Below are 17,363 nucleotides of genomic sequence, written 5' to 3' on the forward strand. Positions count from 1 at the left end.
TTCTTTTCTTAAAAGGTACATCCTTTTTCTATAAAGCTTTATAAATTAAGTCTTAATTTAATTGCTTACAGCTATTAGTTATTTGTGAAGCTGCATTCATTTACAAAATTATCAAAAGCAACAAATTGACGACTAAACATTAAGTTCTACAAACAGCCCCAGAAAGATTAGCCTACATGGAAAATTATAATAAAATATATACTTTAATGATTTACTTTTAACTGAATAAATATTTAAGTAAGCCAAGTTCCCTTTCAAACCTGATAGTCTATGGGGCAAGTTAAGTAGAGTTCATCTGTTTTTGTGACCTAGGCATATGAACGGATAGTGTGGTCAGCACTATGCAAAGTCACCTTACTTTCCCAAACGTGAGTTAATTACCCATCAGAGTTGGGTGGACTCAGTGATGTTCTACTGATGATCCTGGAATCTAACTCGAGGCTTTGATAATTTTCTAAATTTTAAGATCAAAACACCTGGGGCTTAACCAACTAGGGGACAGCGTGGCCTAACGGTTGAACTCTACTTCACTTGTCCCATGTATCATTTATGACATACACCATGTAAATAGTCATTTCTACCTGATTTATTATCTACAGTTAGTCTCTCTATAATAGGCGTAAAGGTCAAGGGATCTTGCAAGCAAACATCATTTACTCAACTGAATGTACAGCATTTTCAAAATAATAATTTAGCAGGTAAACAAGACCTGCATGTTAAAATGCGGCCTCAACCTTACATCACTGCCCAATACTACAAAAAACCTGTGGGGGGGGGGGGGGTGCAGGCTGCACCGGGTGACACCAAGATGAAAAATTCCAAAATATATAGAAGAAAAATGCTATTTGCAGAGTTTAAAAGTCTGATAATTACTCATTGACCATCTCGACAATGCATTGCATGCACACACACGAATATATATATATATATATATATATACTTTTTTTTTTCTTTGGTGTGGGAGGGGGTGACACCATGACGTGCCGTACCATGTGCCACCCGACTGCTCTTTGATACATTACATTTGACACACTGTAACTAAATGTAGTACACAATCCTTGCTTTAATATGCAGCGGTATCATTTGGAGAGGCACTAGGTACGCTAGCAAAGGACGTAGCTAGGCTTTTGGGGTTGCTAGGGGGAGCGGCGTGTGCACTGAAAGATGCCTATAGTACATGGTGACCGGCAAAACAGCCATACAAATCGGCCCCCGGCAAAATAACCCGCCGGACAAGTTGGCTTCTGTCAAATAACGTACGACAAATTGCGTGCTCCAGACAAATTCATCTCATGAACACTTTTGGCATTTAGCTAACCCAATGGTTCATAGTCTAACGAACCCCAAGAGCGTCAATTGGCATTCAGCGAACGGCTCTTAACAGTGAGGGAAAAATAAAATTCGATTTTTTTTTTTCAAATTCAAAACTTGTATATTAGGCCTATATATGCTACTGATACACAAAATGAACCGTGGATCAACATCACTTAGTTCAAAGAACAAAACTATTTGAATGTGACACAAAAACGTAAATAACTACTGCAAATGAGTTAATTCTACTATTGCCTTTAAGTAGAACCAATTAAGGAATGTTAGGCTAGAATTTCTCAACTTTGCATTCAAATCACGCAGTTAGATAGCTGACTCACATCACGTTCTGTCATATTTTAATTATTCATCCGAACACTTTATTTTTTTGCTCAACATTGTAAAAAGGGATTAAAATATTAAGAAAGAAATCACACGACTTGCCACCACGACAGTCACAAGTCGTCTGTTGGGCTACGATATAGAAATAAAAATTAGGTTCGCATGTGTTGGTGACGTTGACTCGATTGACATGAGTGTGTTGTGACGTCGAAAGGTCCACGATATAGAAATGTCAAAGTGCGGAAGGCGTAAATGTTATCTCGCCCTGACGCACTTTATTACTATACCACGCTGTCGTAATTGAACTGTCTTCGGCCGCTAGTTGTATCGTCCGCACTGACAAAACTCGTTCGCAAATCCCTGAGACTGAGTTATAGAACCCCTGGGGTTCGATCGAACACAGGTTAACAATGTTGCGTTCTGCGCACCCCCCCCCCCCCCGCCTCTGGGCCTACACCTCCGATACTCGCGAATTTCTGATAGAAATTCCATCAAAACCGCTTAAGGGCAGGTTAAACCCCCAAATTGAAATTTAGGTGTTAGGACTTTTTTGAGTGATAAGGAAGTTGTAACTAGCATAGTATATGAAAAAAATGCAAAAAAAAATCACTAAAAAAAAATCAACTCAGACAGATCCATTTCTTACAAATATGCAGACGACAAAACATAAACAGACAGACAACTACATTAAAAAAAAATGAAAAGGACAACTTTTCAATTAGGACACGCTTTACTCACCCCTTAAACTAGTTTTTTTGTCCCCCCCCCCCCCCCTTCCGGATTCCAACACTTTCATTTTACCTTAACCCCTTTCACTGTTTATCCCTTTAAATTTTGTATAAAAACATATATAACAACATAAAAAAGTACACAAAACCAATGGCTTCATCTTCCAATTGTAGAATACGAAGAAATGAACTATTTCATTAAAAATTTGATTTAGATGTATATATTTTGGGGGCTACTTATCGAGACGTAATTTATGAAATTTATACAATTTCCTCGACCAAAACTAATACAAATTACTTAAAAAAAAAACAGCATAAATGCCATTGAATAACCAGGTTTTTAACAGAATCACTTAAGTCTTTTAATCAATGTGTGCATTTAATATGGTGTTGTGTCGACTAATTATGTATATTTTGTCTATTTATTTATTTCTTTGCTTTTTCACTAATATCGTTAAACCTGTAGTAAAGCACATTGCGTTTTGACCACAGATGGGTAAAATATTCTTCTATAAAATGTATAACATTAAAAATATATAGACCTATAATTCACGTGTAACGGGTACCGACGGCTAGTTAATAATAATGGGCAACATCTGGTTTTTTTCAACTTGTTATCCAGGCTTTGCGACCTGATTTCCAAAATTCCAAGGCGCAAACATCCAATAGTTTAACAGACACATGACTCTGTAGGACTTCGATGGAAAATAAAGTCGAATTGGGCCGCATTTTGTTATTTTTCCAGGCCGCTTGAACATTCCAGATCACCTCTGTCAAAGTGCAGTTTCTTCCAGGCATCTCTTCGGGGGGGGGGGGGGGGAATTTTTTCAAGTGCCCCCCCCCCCCCCGGAGGAAAAAAGTCTGGAAGAAACACAGGTCAAAGTGGTTGGAACTCCCCTCTCCCGATAAACACCCCATGCCCACGTTACTCGAAAATGACTAGACATCTAGATCTAGAAAATCTAGATCTAGAAAAGCTAGATCTAGAATCTACATCTATTTACGAAGAAAACAAAAGAAAACAAGTGTGGTAATCAATCGCTACTAAGTCTATTAAATTTTAAAGAAGTATGTAGTTTTCTAGAAGGATTATTTGGTAATTTAAAAGTTAACATTTACTATTCAATTATTTGTACAAATGTAGAAAATAAGTTATTTAAAAAGTAATTTTTAGAAAAAAAATCTTCTATGGCGGCAAACTTTTTAATATATCTCATATCGATTCAATTTGGAAATCGATTACTATTCCGTTTGTCAAGTAGTTTTTATTTTCAGTAATTTCAAATGATTATAATTTGTAATAAAATCTTTTTTTTAATATAATATGTAATTCAAATATTAGTAATTGTTTGTCTCTGATTAATACATTTATTTATAAACTTCTTTTCCTGCTAGACTATAAGTCATAAATTAACTATATACCTAATTAATTATAGTATCGCAACAGAAACACAATTTGATTAAAGAGCAATAACTCTTTGTTTAAGTGTCTACCCATTTCGATTTTCGAAAAGAACAATCCGAAGTCTGTTGTTTTTACGACTCACTAGATCTAGATCTACAACTTGACTCTTGATCTAGATCTAATCTGAGTTTCTATTTCTTTAAACGGTTTAGTGAGCCTATTTGTAATGAACGAAATAATTACTTTGAATTAAGACTAGATCTCGCCAAATAAATTGGTCAACCATGATGATGAATCATTGCCATGATTGCTTTGTGAAATTAATTGATGTTGTGCGTGCGAAAGAATCAGCAGTGCCAGCAACTCAAACAACTTTGAAAAAAAAAGTTCACTTTAATGATAATATAAATATGGATCTGTTAGATCTAGAAACTTTAGAAAGTAAAAAAATTAATTTGCAGGATGCAATAAAAACAGATAAAAAACAGAACTATGAAAATAAAAGACCAAAAAACACAGTTAAAAGAAAAAGGAGGTACAGTTCAGGTAAAGGCAGAAAAAGAAATAAGTCTGAAATTAAAAAATCTCCAGATCTCTCGTTAAATCCCTATCAATCAAATAACAGCAGAGCTAAAGATGAACTGGACACAAATAAAAGTACATGCATGACATTACATGGTTCAAATTTACCAACCATGAAAAACTGCTTTGTTTTACTCAAAGACATTTTGACTGAGTTGAACACTACACATGACCTACCAAACTCTGATATTTCAACAGGATCCTCAGATGTAATAAAAGAAGATAAACTTAAAAATGAAACTACCACATCAAGTAGATCTACACCTGCTACGCTTTTGAGTCCAAAAGTCAAGGAAAGTTTCCATCCAAAACGTCAACTTACACTAAAACTTTTTAAACTAAACAACACTGATATAAGTAATATCATGGACAAAAAGGAACACAACATAAAAAATAAAGAAACTAATGTAAAAAAACAAAAGATTACTCCTGTTGCAAATACAGTACTTACTGAAAGCACAAGCGACTCTTATGTTCAAGGTAACCAAGGCGAAGCACCTTTTGAATTAATTACTGTGGAGTATATAGTCTCTGAAGACCCCACATTTCATGGAACCATTGTACAAATAGTTGACTCATGTGAACAGGATATTACTCATAAATTTATGTCTCCCCATGATGCTTCAGATGAAAATACTGTACCACTGATATTAGGACAAGCCATTTTGTAATTTTTTTTTCTCACTTGAATTTTTATTTTAGTTAAAAAGTATAACTGTTTGTTTATTAATGTAGAATCTAAAACAAAACTTAATTATTGATGAATGGTATGTGATTTAAATATAATAAATATTTCTGCTAATTATTATCCATCAGTGGTATTTTTAATAGCATTTACATGTGTATTGTCAAGAAAATTTTTGTAGTAAATGTCACTAGAGTAAGCTGTTTTCCTAATTGAATAGAAGGGCTCTATTCTGCAAACTTTTGACAATTATTTTTATAGCTCTAGACAGTTTTTCATTTTTTTTCTCTCACATGACTAATGCTCTTGTCTGCTACCATAGTTGTCTTATTTTACTATCATTATATTTTTCTAGTAAACATATGAAACTGTCATCTTTTCATTAATAATGGAAGGAAAAATGTCATTAAAATTAATATTACAATCAGTTGAAACCTGATCATTCTTTTACTTCTGTTTTTCATTTTTTTCTCTCACATGACTAATGCTCTTGTCTGCTGCCATAGTTGTCTTATTTTACTATCATTATATTTTTCTAGTAAACATATGAAACTGTCATCTTTTAGTTAATAATGGAAGGAAAAATGTCATTAAAATTAATATTACAATCAGTTGAAACCTGATCATTCTTTTACTTCTTGATCCACAAGGGGTAGGCTTTTTGATAATGTAAATTGACCTTTTTGCATTAATCACTTATTGCAAATTAACATTCCAAATCTATCTGCAAATGTGAAGTCCCTATTTATAATAATTTTGCAATTAATTGCAAGAAAAACACAAAAAAAAAATATTTTTAAAAAAATCAACAAGGTGTAGGCCAATTTGGAATGCGCATTCCTCTTTTATATGTGAATCACCTATTACAAATGTACATTCCAAATCTTTCTACAAATTAATTTTACTTAGATTGGTGTATCTACATAAAGAAAATGTAAACACTAAGTCTAAGTGCAAACAATAGTGACATGCAAAATATCTATTTTGCCCTGTGTTTAGTAATTTTAAAATCTGGTTATTTAAAAAAAAGTGTATATTACTCCTGATTTATTTAAAAATTAAATTATTAGTTTTTTTTTTCACTGATGGTGTTCAAAATTGAAGATAAATTATTTTGCTAAAATCTTGGAAACCGTCATTGGTAAAAATTGATTGTTCAAATTAATTTTTTCAACAAACTTTAACCTAAGCTTTCACTGTTGAAAAATAGTACTTTTTGTAATTTATAAATGTTATTTTAGTATTGTTAAGCACTTTATTTTTTGTGAATTTTTTTTCATTTAAAAAAATATTTTGCTCTTTTATGTACCAGTATTTTGCTTTAAAATTAGTCATTTATAATACACAAAATGTGTACTTATCTTAATTTGTAGTTGAGAAAGAATTTCTGTAATTATCATTCATGTGAAACATGTTTATATATTTAGTTTTATTTTGAAAACTTTCAACTGACATTGTTTAATTCCACTCTTTTATTGCTGTTTTAAAAAAATTTCCTTGATCATATGTTTAGACAATCTAGTCACAAGAAAACCTTTATTGTTTGTTATTCAAAGTTTAATAAAAGAAATTTCATTAATCTTTGTTGAAAGATTTATTTGGTGAAGCCTTGGTTAAATTCAACACAAAATGCTTGCAAAATATTAAATGCTTTTGGTAACACATGGTCTGCAAGGATTTTGGACTGAATTACATTAAAAAAAAAACAACCATTTAGCCTAAATTTATTTAGATGATTACAGTGAAAATTTTGATGTTTATGATCTAGCCACAACTGTTCTACCTAGAGCTGCAGGTTAAATTGCTCACATAAATCAGGGATTAATGACACAAAATATAATTATCATCAGCAGCTTTATTCAGATTAGAGGCAAGTTTTCAGAATCAAACAAAAAGTCTTATTGTCGTGTCTGCACCACTAGAAAACACCCATGGCTGAGTGGGGTGAAATTTGCAGTCCAAAACAGATAGATGATTTCTGGTTTTATGCCCTCTGAGGACCTTCACAGTCACAATTAAAGGATTCAAAAGTTGGTCACTGAAAAAAAAATAAATTAATATTCAGATTCATTAAGGATAAACATACAGATAATCTTTCTTTTGGTATTAAACCAAACGTCATTTGAGTAGAATTGAGTAGAAAACAAGAGAAGAAACAAACCTGTAAACTTTTCCATGGCTGACAATGACAGACCCATCATCAGATGCAGAGGCGAATAATGGATAGTGTTTATGATAAGCAACCTGCCTCAAAGCTTTTTTGTGATATCTAAAATAAAGAAAAACTATAGCTAAAACAGGAATTTAACAGCCCATACTAAAATATTTTACATTAGTATTGTCAGAAGAATGAAATATAATTATATATTCAATGATGCTAAGATTACTCATTACTTGTAAATTTAAGCTTAAGTTAAGCAAATTAACTGAAAAAGAAGCCCTTTTAAAGAACTATTGAGAAGAAAATTTGGTAGGCATATTTTGTTCTTTAAAAAGAAAACTTAAGGTGTTTTAGAATTGAAGTATTTGACTTAATTGACAAAGCAAGATTAAAACATAAATGAAAAAATTAGCATAAAAATAAATCGACCAGGTAAAAGTAAATATTGGATAAAAGTTGTCAAGTAAGTCTAACATGGCCACTATTTTGACATTGACCAATAAAAAAATGAATTACTAGTACTACAATTCTATTTAAATATTTTAAGTTAAAGATGCAAACATTTATTCACTCACTTGAGTGTCTGATAAGGTTTGGTGGATAAATCAAGGTCAAACCAGCATAGTCTACTGTCATAACTGCCAATGATTATGTTGTCTCCTGAAGAACAAAGGAAAAGTTTAAATTATAAGCTTTATATGATTGTCTTCAATATAAAACTTAACGAGTGAATTTCTTTAATAAATATGCCCATAATGGGATTTTAAACTGGGTGAATGGCAAAAGGCATGTTGTTTACAATTAAAAACTTACCTCCAGGGTGTATATCTATGGAGGAGATATATTTGCAATTGGCCTGTAGTTTTTTATGTAATTCTTGTTTGACTAAATTGTAAACTCTTATATGCTGTTGTGTCTGAGGAATAAAATTAAGCATAAACATTACAAAAACACACAGATATTCTACATATTTAACAAGACATTCTTCAGTATGACAAAGTGTTTTAAAAACATAATGTTACCATAAAGGTAAATTTTAATACATACAGCAAAAAAGTTTATGTTGTTGCTCATTTTACTATTAAAATATTAAAATATAACATGATAAACAATTCATAGTTACACATGCTTTTCTAATACAACAATTGATTCAGCAAGAAAACAGTATACTTACTGCTACATAGAAATATGGATGTGCAGGATGAAAGATAACACGCTGGACCAATCCCTTTGGTTTAGAAAATGGAGCCTAAAATATATAGGAAAAAACCAAAAATGTTGTATTCAATAAAATAAATATTTATCTCTGTTTTCATTTCATGAGTGGCTACAAATAAAATTATTTCATCATAATACATAAAATCTATTCCATGGAATGTTTAATTAATTAACTAGTGACAAATACATTTTACAAGTCAAAAAATAAAATCCATAACCTAATGTAAATATCAATATTTAAAAAATTTACTTGAGTTTGTCTTCTAGACAGCTGGTGAATGAGCACAGCCTGACTTTTATTACCATCTTGCTGAACTGTAGCAAAGTAGTCACCTTTAATGTGCCATGTAAATTGCACCACATTCTACAGAGGGGAAAAATAATACTATTTTAAGTAACATTCAGGTCCCAAGATTCAGGACACATTGCCCTTGGAATGATGGGATATTTATATTAAAAAATTTAGTCAGAATACAGGTGCTATTTTAAAATGAAGATATAAAACACACCTTGCTATGAACTATCTTAATCCTCAATCCCTTGTCCTGTTCAATTAAGTCGTAAGTTGACCAATCAACAACAGACTTTTTACCTAAAGTTATTAATTAAAGAAAAAATAAATTATTATAATATTTTAAAGGAATAATACAGAGTTAGAGACTGTAAGTTACCATGCTTAAAATAAAAGAGCATGGACCATAATTATTTAAGCTAGTGATGATGCAGTTAAGCCCTTTCCTCCAAATTAGTTTCAAAAAGTGGAAAATAAAAATGAAAAATGTAATGCTCACCAGCATTATCACCATTGTCTTCAAATCTGTTGAGAGTGCTATCAGTAGATGAACATAATAGTTTGTCACCCAAACCTGAATTGATCAGGATAACATCAGTCCCTCTAGAGAAAAGTGTTTGAAATGTTAAAAAATAATAGTCAAACTACGAATTTTTTTTTGCACCTCTGGGTCGAAGCCTGAAATAGGTTATTGATTAATGTATGCACAAGTCTGTTGCAGTGAGTTTTTTTTTAAAGAACCAGTTTATAAATAAAATTTTTTTTTCCATTGTTTTCCCCCCCAAAGAATCAGTTTTTAAGTGTAATTTTGTAATTGAAATTTGAGTCCACCCAGCTCAGATTAGTGCTGACTATACTACCCTTTCGTATGTTGAGGTCAAAGAAACAGGTGAACTCTACTTCACTTGCCCCATCAAATACTTTTTCCAGCTGTGCAAACTATCTTAAAAATATCAAAACTATGTCAAACAAATTAGATCTATAATAATGGTTTAATATTTAACTTACACAACAGCAGCTACTAAATTGACATCAGGGTTAGGATTCCATGCCACGTAGGTAACTTTTCCACCCAACTTTAATGTTTTCATACAGCGGCCAGTGGCTACCTCCCACAATTTCATTGTTCCATCATCAGAACCTGAAGTATAAAATTAAACCCAGTTACAACAAAATTAGCACAAGATTTTAATTAATCCTATCAGCACATAATTTTAAAGGAGAATTGAAAAACATGAGTACAATATCAAGAGATAAACATTTCACTAGTTTCAGAATAATGTATTTAAACAAGACAAAAACTATCTCAATCAAGACCCATTTGAAGATAAAAAATATAGTAAGTTTTACCAAAATAGAAAAAATCTTTGAATTTTACCTGAAGCTAACCATTGTCCAGATGGATCAGGAGATATACTCCTGACCATATCAGTATGACCTTTGTAAACCTGAAATATCATATTCATTAATCTTTTCAATTAATTGAAGCAATTTTAATTAACTGTTCAACAGAAAATCTGAAGGCAACAAAAACATAATTTAAAAAAAAGACAAAATTCAACATCCATTTTTTAATTAAAAAAAAAAACAAAAAAAAAACAACAACTTGTCACTTCAAAATTCCAGAAAACAAGAAAAATGCTTTGATTTTAAATATACAGGTTTATATATATTTACAAAGCAAGTTGATTGAATAATAGAACAGTTCACTAAATAAAAACAAAACCAGTCTACAAGTAAAATAATTTCTCATACCATTCCTTCTCTTGTGGGATAGGGCTGTAAATCTTTCCTGTCTGGTCGTTTGGGGATTAAATCTTCTGGATTAACATTCATCTATAAAAATAATAAAAAAGTTATTTAGAATATCAAAATGTTTAACTACTAACAACTATCCAAAAGAAACAATCCCATAAGTCATCTACCTTCATTTTCCTCTGTCTCGATGCCAAGTACAAATCAAGCAGCCTAGCAAACCTTTCATTGATAAAATGGCTATATTTTGGTACAGAGCGGTAAGCTGAAAACTTCTGGGGCTTGAAGTTGATTCTTCTTTCTTCAGGCTCTTGTGATTCCCACTTAGCTTCCTGAAAGAAAACAAAATTATTATACAATATGTAAACATAAATATTGCTCAAAAATTTACTAAGCTATGTAATAAAAAACAAGATTTTTTTAATATAAATATATTTTAAAGAAAATTTTAATAAAAAACACTTGCTTCTTCTTTATCAAACAGATATTCTTCTGGTGGATTGTAAGACTCAGCATGTCCAGGCAATGGTTCTTTTGGTGCTGGAATATGCATCCTATATCTTTTTGTTATTTCAGGCTGTGAAGGATAAAAGTATAGAATACAAAGTGAAATAAATGAAATATTCGAGAAATGCCTAACACATACATAACCTAAAAACTTATATTCAACAAAGTTGAAGTATTATTAATGTTAATAAAAATACCTCTAGATCATCTTTCCACAAATCTAATGATGGTGCATTTGGATCTTGTGCAAGCTTCTGTTTTCTTATTTCTCCGCGGGGTTTCATCCAACCCATCTTCAGAGCATGTACCATTTGACCAACCTAATTTTAAAAAATTCAGCATTGTACATTAAACACATGTACCAAAAAAAAAATAGATTCATAGAAATAATATTGTAAAATTCAGTTGAGTAAAATAGTCTTCGACGTAACATATTTTGAGCAGAGTACTTACTCTTTGACGCTCCCACTTTGAAGGTATGAAACTACGCTTGTCTGGTGGTCGTCCAGTTACTGGCATAAGCATCACTTCATTGGAGAAAAAGTCAACCCAAGGCTAGACAAAAAAAGATCAATTAAACATAAATAGGGCTTACATATTGATAAAAGTAAAAATACATACACACTCACTTCAGTGGAAAAAAAAAATCTATAAGGCTAATAATGGGGTAAAATCTTTTTTAAAACAAACATGTCTATATAAAAAAGTACAAATACATTAAAAAACTTTTACTGAACCCAGTAAGTAATTTAGCTCCACTTACTGCATAAAGACCCTCAGAACCAGATGGATGAGTAGATGACTGAATCCTTTGTATAGTTTGGACATCCTTGTCACTAAGAACAACTTTTTGTTTGGTAAGTTTATTCTGTACAGTTCGCCTAAAAAAGCAAAGAACAAACAATGCAATGCTAATGAAATACAAACAATTATGGACAATGCTGGTTTTTAATGAAGTTCTTTGTTAGACTAAAAAGCAAAGTACGACTAAACACATAAAAAAGTCTCAGATCATGATTACGTAAAAAACATATTTTTAAAACTTAGTCCATAAAAAAAATGTTATTTAAAGTACTCTACATTTGAAAGTTAATTTTTTACCAGTAATTAGGGTCATCTGCTTTTTGCAAAAGCTCATCCAAAGCATCTCCTTGCTGGGGTTTGATTAGCTTTCTTCCTTCAATATCATAGCCAATATGAGGATAATCATCATACCACTCAATAGGAATATTTCCTATTGTGTTGCGAACATCCTGTGAGAAGATAAAATAAAGTGAAATGCAGACCAATTATTCAAATAAAATAACTAGGTAACATTGTTTATAATGAGAGTGGAGTCAATATAATCATACAATACAAAATAAAACGAGACAATACTAAAAATAAAATTAATAAAAACCATACTTCTTCATCAGATGAATCGTATTCATATTCGTCTTTTTGTTGTTCTGTGGGTTTTGTGTCCTCATCTTTGTTTTCAACATCTTCACTTTCATTGTCATTATCTTCATCACTGTCATCATCATCACTATCACTGTCATCATCATCATCACTCACACTGTTTTCATTATACTCTTCATCTTGACTACTGCTATCATCTGAATCACTAGCATCATCCGAGTCACTATTGCCATTATTTAGCTTGTCTAGTGAATCATCTTTCTTCTAAACAGATATATAAAAATGAGATTAAACAGAGTGAAATAAAATCTAGATATACTTAACTTGTATGATTTTAATTCTTTATCCATCACTGAAATTACATTTACTCAGCAAGCTCTTCAATACGGAACATAATTCATTCAGCCTGAATTCTAATTAGCACTCCCAGTAAAATAAAGTGGGAGAAGTACAATTATTACACACAACATAAAATAATTAAGATCATGACAAAAATATGCCACCTGCAGAAACAAGTCATTGTCATTTTGTTCATCAAGAAGTTGTTTCACTTTACGTTTGTTGCCCAAACCGGTTGAGCCAGGAAAAGATCCTCTTGCAATCTACAAAAAAAATGCACTTTAAAAAACAACAAATGATACACTGTCTTATAGATAGCTTTAAAAAAGCCTATGTAAAATTATCAAATATCAGATTACTCTTACTTTGATAAAGAAGCCACTAAGAAGAGGCTAATATTAGTTGCCCATATGAAGGTATTAACTATGTAAGTAAATATATTGTGGTACATAATAATGCTTTATGAGGCTAAGACTCAGATGCCAAATCAGTCCTGCAATCCCTACAAAATCCGGAGTCCTATATTCAAACACTTATGACAGCACTAGAGAGGCTAAAAAATACCTGCAGCAGAATTGTGCTGCAGTGGATCCCGGGCCACTGCCAGATTCAGGGTAACGAGATCGCAGACCAGCTGGCAAAAATTGGGGGAAAGAAACCACAACCGGAAATTTCGCTACACCCAAAAGAAATAAAAAGAATAATTAAAAACAAACAAACGCAAATGTGGTCTGTCACACACCCTCACTACATTAAAGACGACGGCTATTACAATTTAACACGAAAACAACAATACATAATCTTTCGACTTAGAACAGGCCACAACAGACTAAATCAACACATGCACAAAAAACTGAAGGTTGGGTGTAGCGAAATGTGCCCTTGTGGCAAGGCCCCGGAAAACACGGAGCACGTACTCCAGGAATGTACTCTGTATAGCCAGGCAAGAGGCAGACACTGGCCCCAGCCCACCCCACTCAGGGAAAAATTATATGGGACACCTGACAAACTGGAAACCACAGTCCGGTTTGTCCACAAAGTTGGACTTGTTGTCTGAATCCTCCACCATATTCAAAAATTAAGAACGAAGAAGAAAGAAGAAGAAGAACCAAATTCTAACTGATTGGAATAAATGGGATTATCACCATAACAAATGCCTTAGAAGCCGGATATGTTTTAACAAGATTTCTACATTTTTGCTAGCCAATGCCAACTTAGATTACATCTAGCACCAAGTCGGAAAGTGAGCCCTTCTTTAATTACTTTTAAAGTTTTATTAAATATATAGCTTTTTTTGCCAAGGCCTATTAATATATTTTATTGTTAAGCCATTACATTTTAAAATAAGAAATGAAATAGATATAAACTCTAGATGGACTGATGAGTCAAGGCTTAGCTTAACATTAGTACTAGTAGTAAAAACTAAGTAACGCTCCCCTTTCAGACCTTATGATCCACAGGGCAGGAGTTCATATGTTTCTTGACACTGACATATAATAAATTATGTAGGCTCTATAAAATGTGTGGTCAGCACTATGTACTTTACCTATCAATAAAATGAGTCACTGTACCCATCAGAATTGGGTGGACTCTAGGGTCATACAGTCACAAGTTCGGATGAGATCCAAACTTAAGATCTTCAGGCTAGCAGCTGAGTGCTTTCTACCATCCCACTATTCCGGCATAGATTTTTTATACCAGTGTTCGATAATAGAATCTTCTTAAAAAAGAGGTGTTAGGTTATTAGTATTTAACTAAATAGGCCTACACATTTGACTTGCTAATGTTAATGCTAACCCTTATTAGTGCCATACAACTAACCCTAATTTCTACACAGCATTTACACTTGTATACTACACATGTCTAAAAAAAATTCGCAGCAAGTTAGTTTAGTTAGCATACATTTTCCACAGGAAAAGTGTTTGTAACTAACACTAACTTACAGCGTGATTTTTTTTTCCTAGACATATTATATTATTATAGGCCGATAGTCGATAGCTTACATGTTGCAAGTGTAAATGCTGTGTTAGTGTCACGTGTGTAACCATAAAACTTGTCAACATTACTGTTAGAACTAAATTTCTAAGCCATTCATGATTCTAAATTTAATTTCTAAGCCCTAAGCCAAGTGAACCTAGATCTAGTTATAGTTAAACATTTCATTAACTTAAACTGTCTTATTCTTACTTAACTTAAGCCGCTTTAAGCGGCTTTATTTAAACTTTTTTTAAGTTTAAGCAGCAAGCCTAAGCTCTCAGCTGATTCTCAATTAATTTTATTAAACAATATCTATCAGACATCAGAGAGTAGTAGTACTAGATTTCTAGATCTAGAATTCTAGGACCTAGATCTAGATTTAACTCTTAAGTTTAGTTTTATGTCAGTGTCAAGTCAGATCAGCAAAAAATCATCAAAAATGTTACGAGAACTTGAGAAGTTACTCGTCAGTCACTACACTACACTACTCACGACTAGACCGAGTTAGTAGACTCACTAGACTATACTGACTCTTGTCTACTGAAAGTCTAGAGTAACTATATGTAAATTATTACAGATTTAGTGTACATTATTAGGGAAAAAACGATACGAGAAATAAACAAACATAAACTAAATCAACCTGCGCCATGCTCGTCTTCTAAATATAACCGCGGCCACACTAGTAACCGAAAAATGTTGAGAAATACAAACGAATTGATAGCTCGTCAGTGACCTGATAATAGAAAACATTTGAAAACAATGATGAAACCGTAACTAATTTCAAACTTTGGTACTTTATATCTACAGACATTTATGATAAACGCCACTAAATAATAGATATACTATCGGCAAGTGATATTCGTTATATTTTCACTAGCATTCGCAAGAATTAATTTCACCATCTTGAATGCAGGGTTTGATGAGTACGACCACGCTTTTCTTTTTTATGATAATGCATTAATGTCATCTAATGATGTGCTCTCTAGATAATTTTTTTGTTCGATTAAGTTTCTGGGGAGGAAATTAGATAAATTAAAGTCTATATTTTCAACCACCTTCCGAAGGCATAGTCAGAGGAGGGCGGGTGGGGCGTTTGCCCCGTGCGCCAAAATAAGAAGAATGAAATTAAAAAAAAAAAAAGCTAATTTCGATCTGTATTACTAAGAAAACATGTTGCTACTTGGTTTAACGGACTGAAATTAACTGTTTCTGCATCAATTATGTGACACCAAAATAAAAATGCGTATACCCCCCCCCCCTCTCACCCAAAGGATGCCTGAAAGAAACTCTAATACCCACAAAATAATTCCAAATCTTTTAAAAATGTGTTCTGAATGGCCTAATTGATGTTCAAGTTTTGAAGGTTTCACATACTCATAACTGAGAATACCTTTGCACAATACACGTTGTCGCTTTTCCATTCAATCGCAAATGGCATTAAAATTTAATTCAAGTAATTGTTTAGGGATGCAGTACTCTTGAAGATTAGATTCAGTCGTCAGCTTTCATGTAAGTTACGTTGGCATCCACTTAGAGAGCATAGAAAATGTAATAGCAGGGGTTGTTGTGTTTTTCCTTAAGGTGATTTTCCAGGCCTTTTTTAGCGCAATTTCCATTCTGGAGAATTGCGTTTATTAACTCGTCATTTCTGGGAATGGATGGAGGAATGAATGAATGTATGGATGAATGTGTGTCCGGGCTTTAAGTCGTATCTCCTCCTCAACGAAGCAATATCGATGACTAGTTCCAAAAGCAAATTATGTTAAGCAAGTTACGAGAATGAGCATAGGCCATAACAATTCCGGGTTTCTTTCATGTATTCCCGGAAAAGCCAAAAAACCTCGAAAAAAAAATCAGTTTTTTGGCCCATATCTCGGCAACCAGACCACTTAGCGACTTGAAACATGTACCAATCGATTCCTGCCATAATTTAGAACAATATTGCCGAAGAAAGTTTTCAAAAATATCCTATCGTTCGGTCACAAATTTTAAAATTACATAAACACCTACAAACCGATCGTTCTTCTAGCTTGAACGCACCCCAGCGTTATACGTCAGAGCTATTTTTAGATAACATAAGGAAATTGCGCATAAATGTCACTAGACTTTTTAAATTAACTTGTTTTCTTATATAAAGTAAACTACATTGGTGTGTCTTGATGTTTGGATGTTTGTGTGTGTGCGTTTTGTGTTAGATAACCTTGTTGCTTGGTACATGAGACGTCGCGGGGGGGGGGGTGTGAGGTGCGGACCGCACCAGGTGGACACCATTTTGAAGATGAGGGGGGGGGGGGGGGTGACACCGAGGTAAAAAAACTGCAAAACTTACGGAAGAATAGTGCTTGATCTTCATTAAAGTTCAATTGTCTCCTAAGTATAAAATGACGATCCCGACAAGTGGCAAAGGTGTGTGTGTGGGGGGGGGGGGGGGGGGGGGGGGGGGGAGAGTGTGATATTATTACATAAGCCTGCTAACATAATGTATATGTGAGCTCGTTCGCATTTTGACGCACTTAACTTTTCGAAAGAATAAATATGGTGTCATTTAAAAAAAATGTTTTAGCAAAGTGTAGTTTGTAAGGCCCGTGTTTTCTTAGCTGTGTTGTTCGACTTCGCCACAATGAAGCTATGGGACGAGGAATACCCGTAGTTAAATGATAAAA

The 17,363-nt window shown here is 32.9% G+C and overlaps 1 protein-coding gene across 1 annotated transcript; it reads right to left on the bottom strand.

Moving 5' to 3' along the window:
* Window positions 1–6,887: 6,887 nt before the first annotated feature.
* On the bottom strand, window positions 6,888–15,440 carry LOC131957040 (ribosome biogenesis protein bop1). Its single transcript, XM_059321744.1, has 20 exons — window positions 15,341–15,440; window positions 12,888–12,986; window positions 12,388–12,648; window positions 12,085–12,236; window positions 11,747–11,864; window positions 11,437–11,538; window positions 11,181–11,303; window positions 10,943–11,053; window positions 10,647–10,808; window positions 10,477–10,557; window positions 10,100–10,169; window positions 9,730–9,862; window positions 9,221–9,324; window positions 8,939–9,021; window positions 8,680–8,793; window positions 8,386–8,460; window positions 8,025–8,127; window positions 7,787–7,871; window positions 7,212–7,319; window positions 6,888–7,088 (listed from the first exon to the last, which is right to left on the bottom strand). The coding sequence occupies exons 1-20, from the start codon at window positions 15,347–15,349 to the stop codon at window positions 6,935–6,937; spliced, it is 2,247 nt and encodes a 748-aa protein (XP_059177727.1). The 5' UTR covers window positions 15,350–15,440; the 3' UTR covers window positions 6,888–6,934.
* Window positions 15,441–17,363: the final 1,923 nt, after the last annotated feature.

The sequence above is a fragment of the Physella acuta genome, unplaced genomic scaffold (genome assembly GCF_028476545.2).
Source record: "Physella acuta isolate Inbredline_101_S28 unplaced genomic scaffold, ASM2847654v3 ptg001197l, whole genome shotgun sequence".
Taxonomy (NCBI): domain Eukaryota; kingdom Metazoa; phylum Mollusca; class Gastropoda; family Physidae; genus Physella; species Physella acuta.

Bases quoted from the DNA above. Each gene is read 5' to 3' on its own strand.
- LOC131957040 (XM_059321744.1), bottom strand. The intron at 10,558-10,646 runs GTAGATGACTTA...TTATTTTTATAG, and splicing joins CGAGACAGAGGAAAATGAAG to ATGAATGTTAATCCAGAAGA. The intron at 7,089-7,211 runs GTTTGTTTCTTC...TTTTTTTTTCAG, and splicing joins AGCCATGGAAAAGTTTACAG to TGACCAACTTTTGAATCCTT.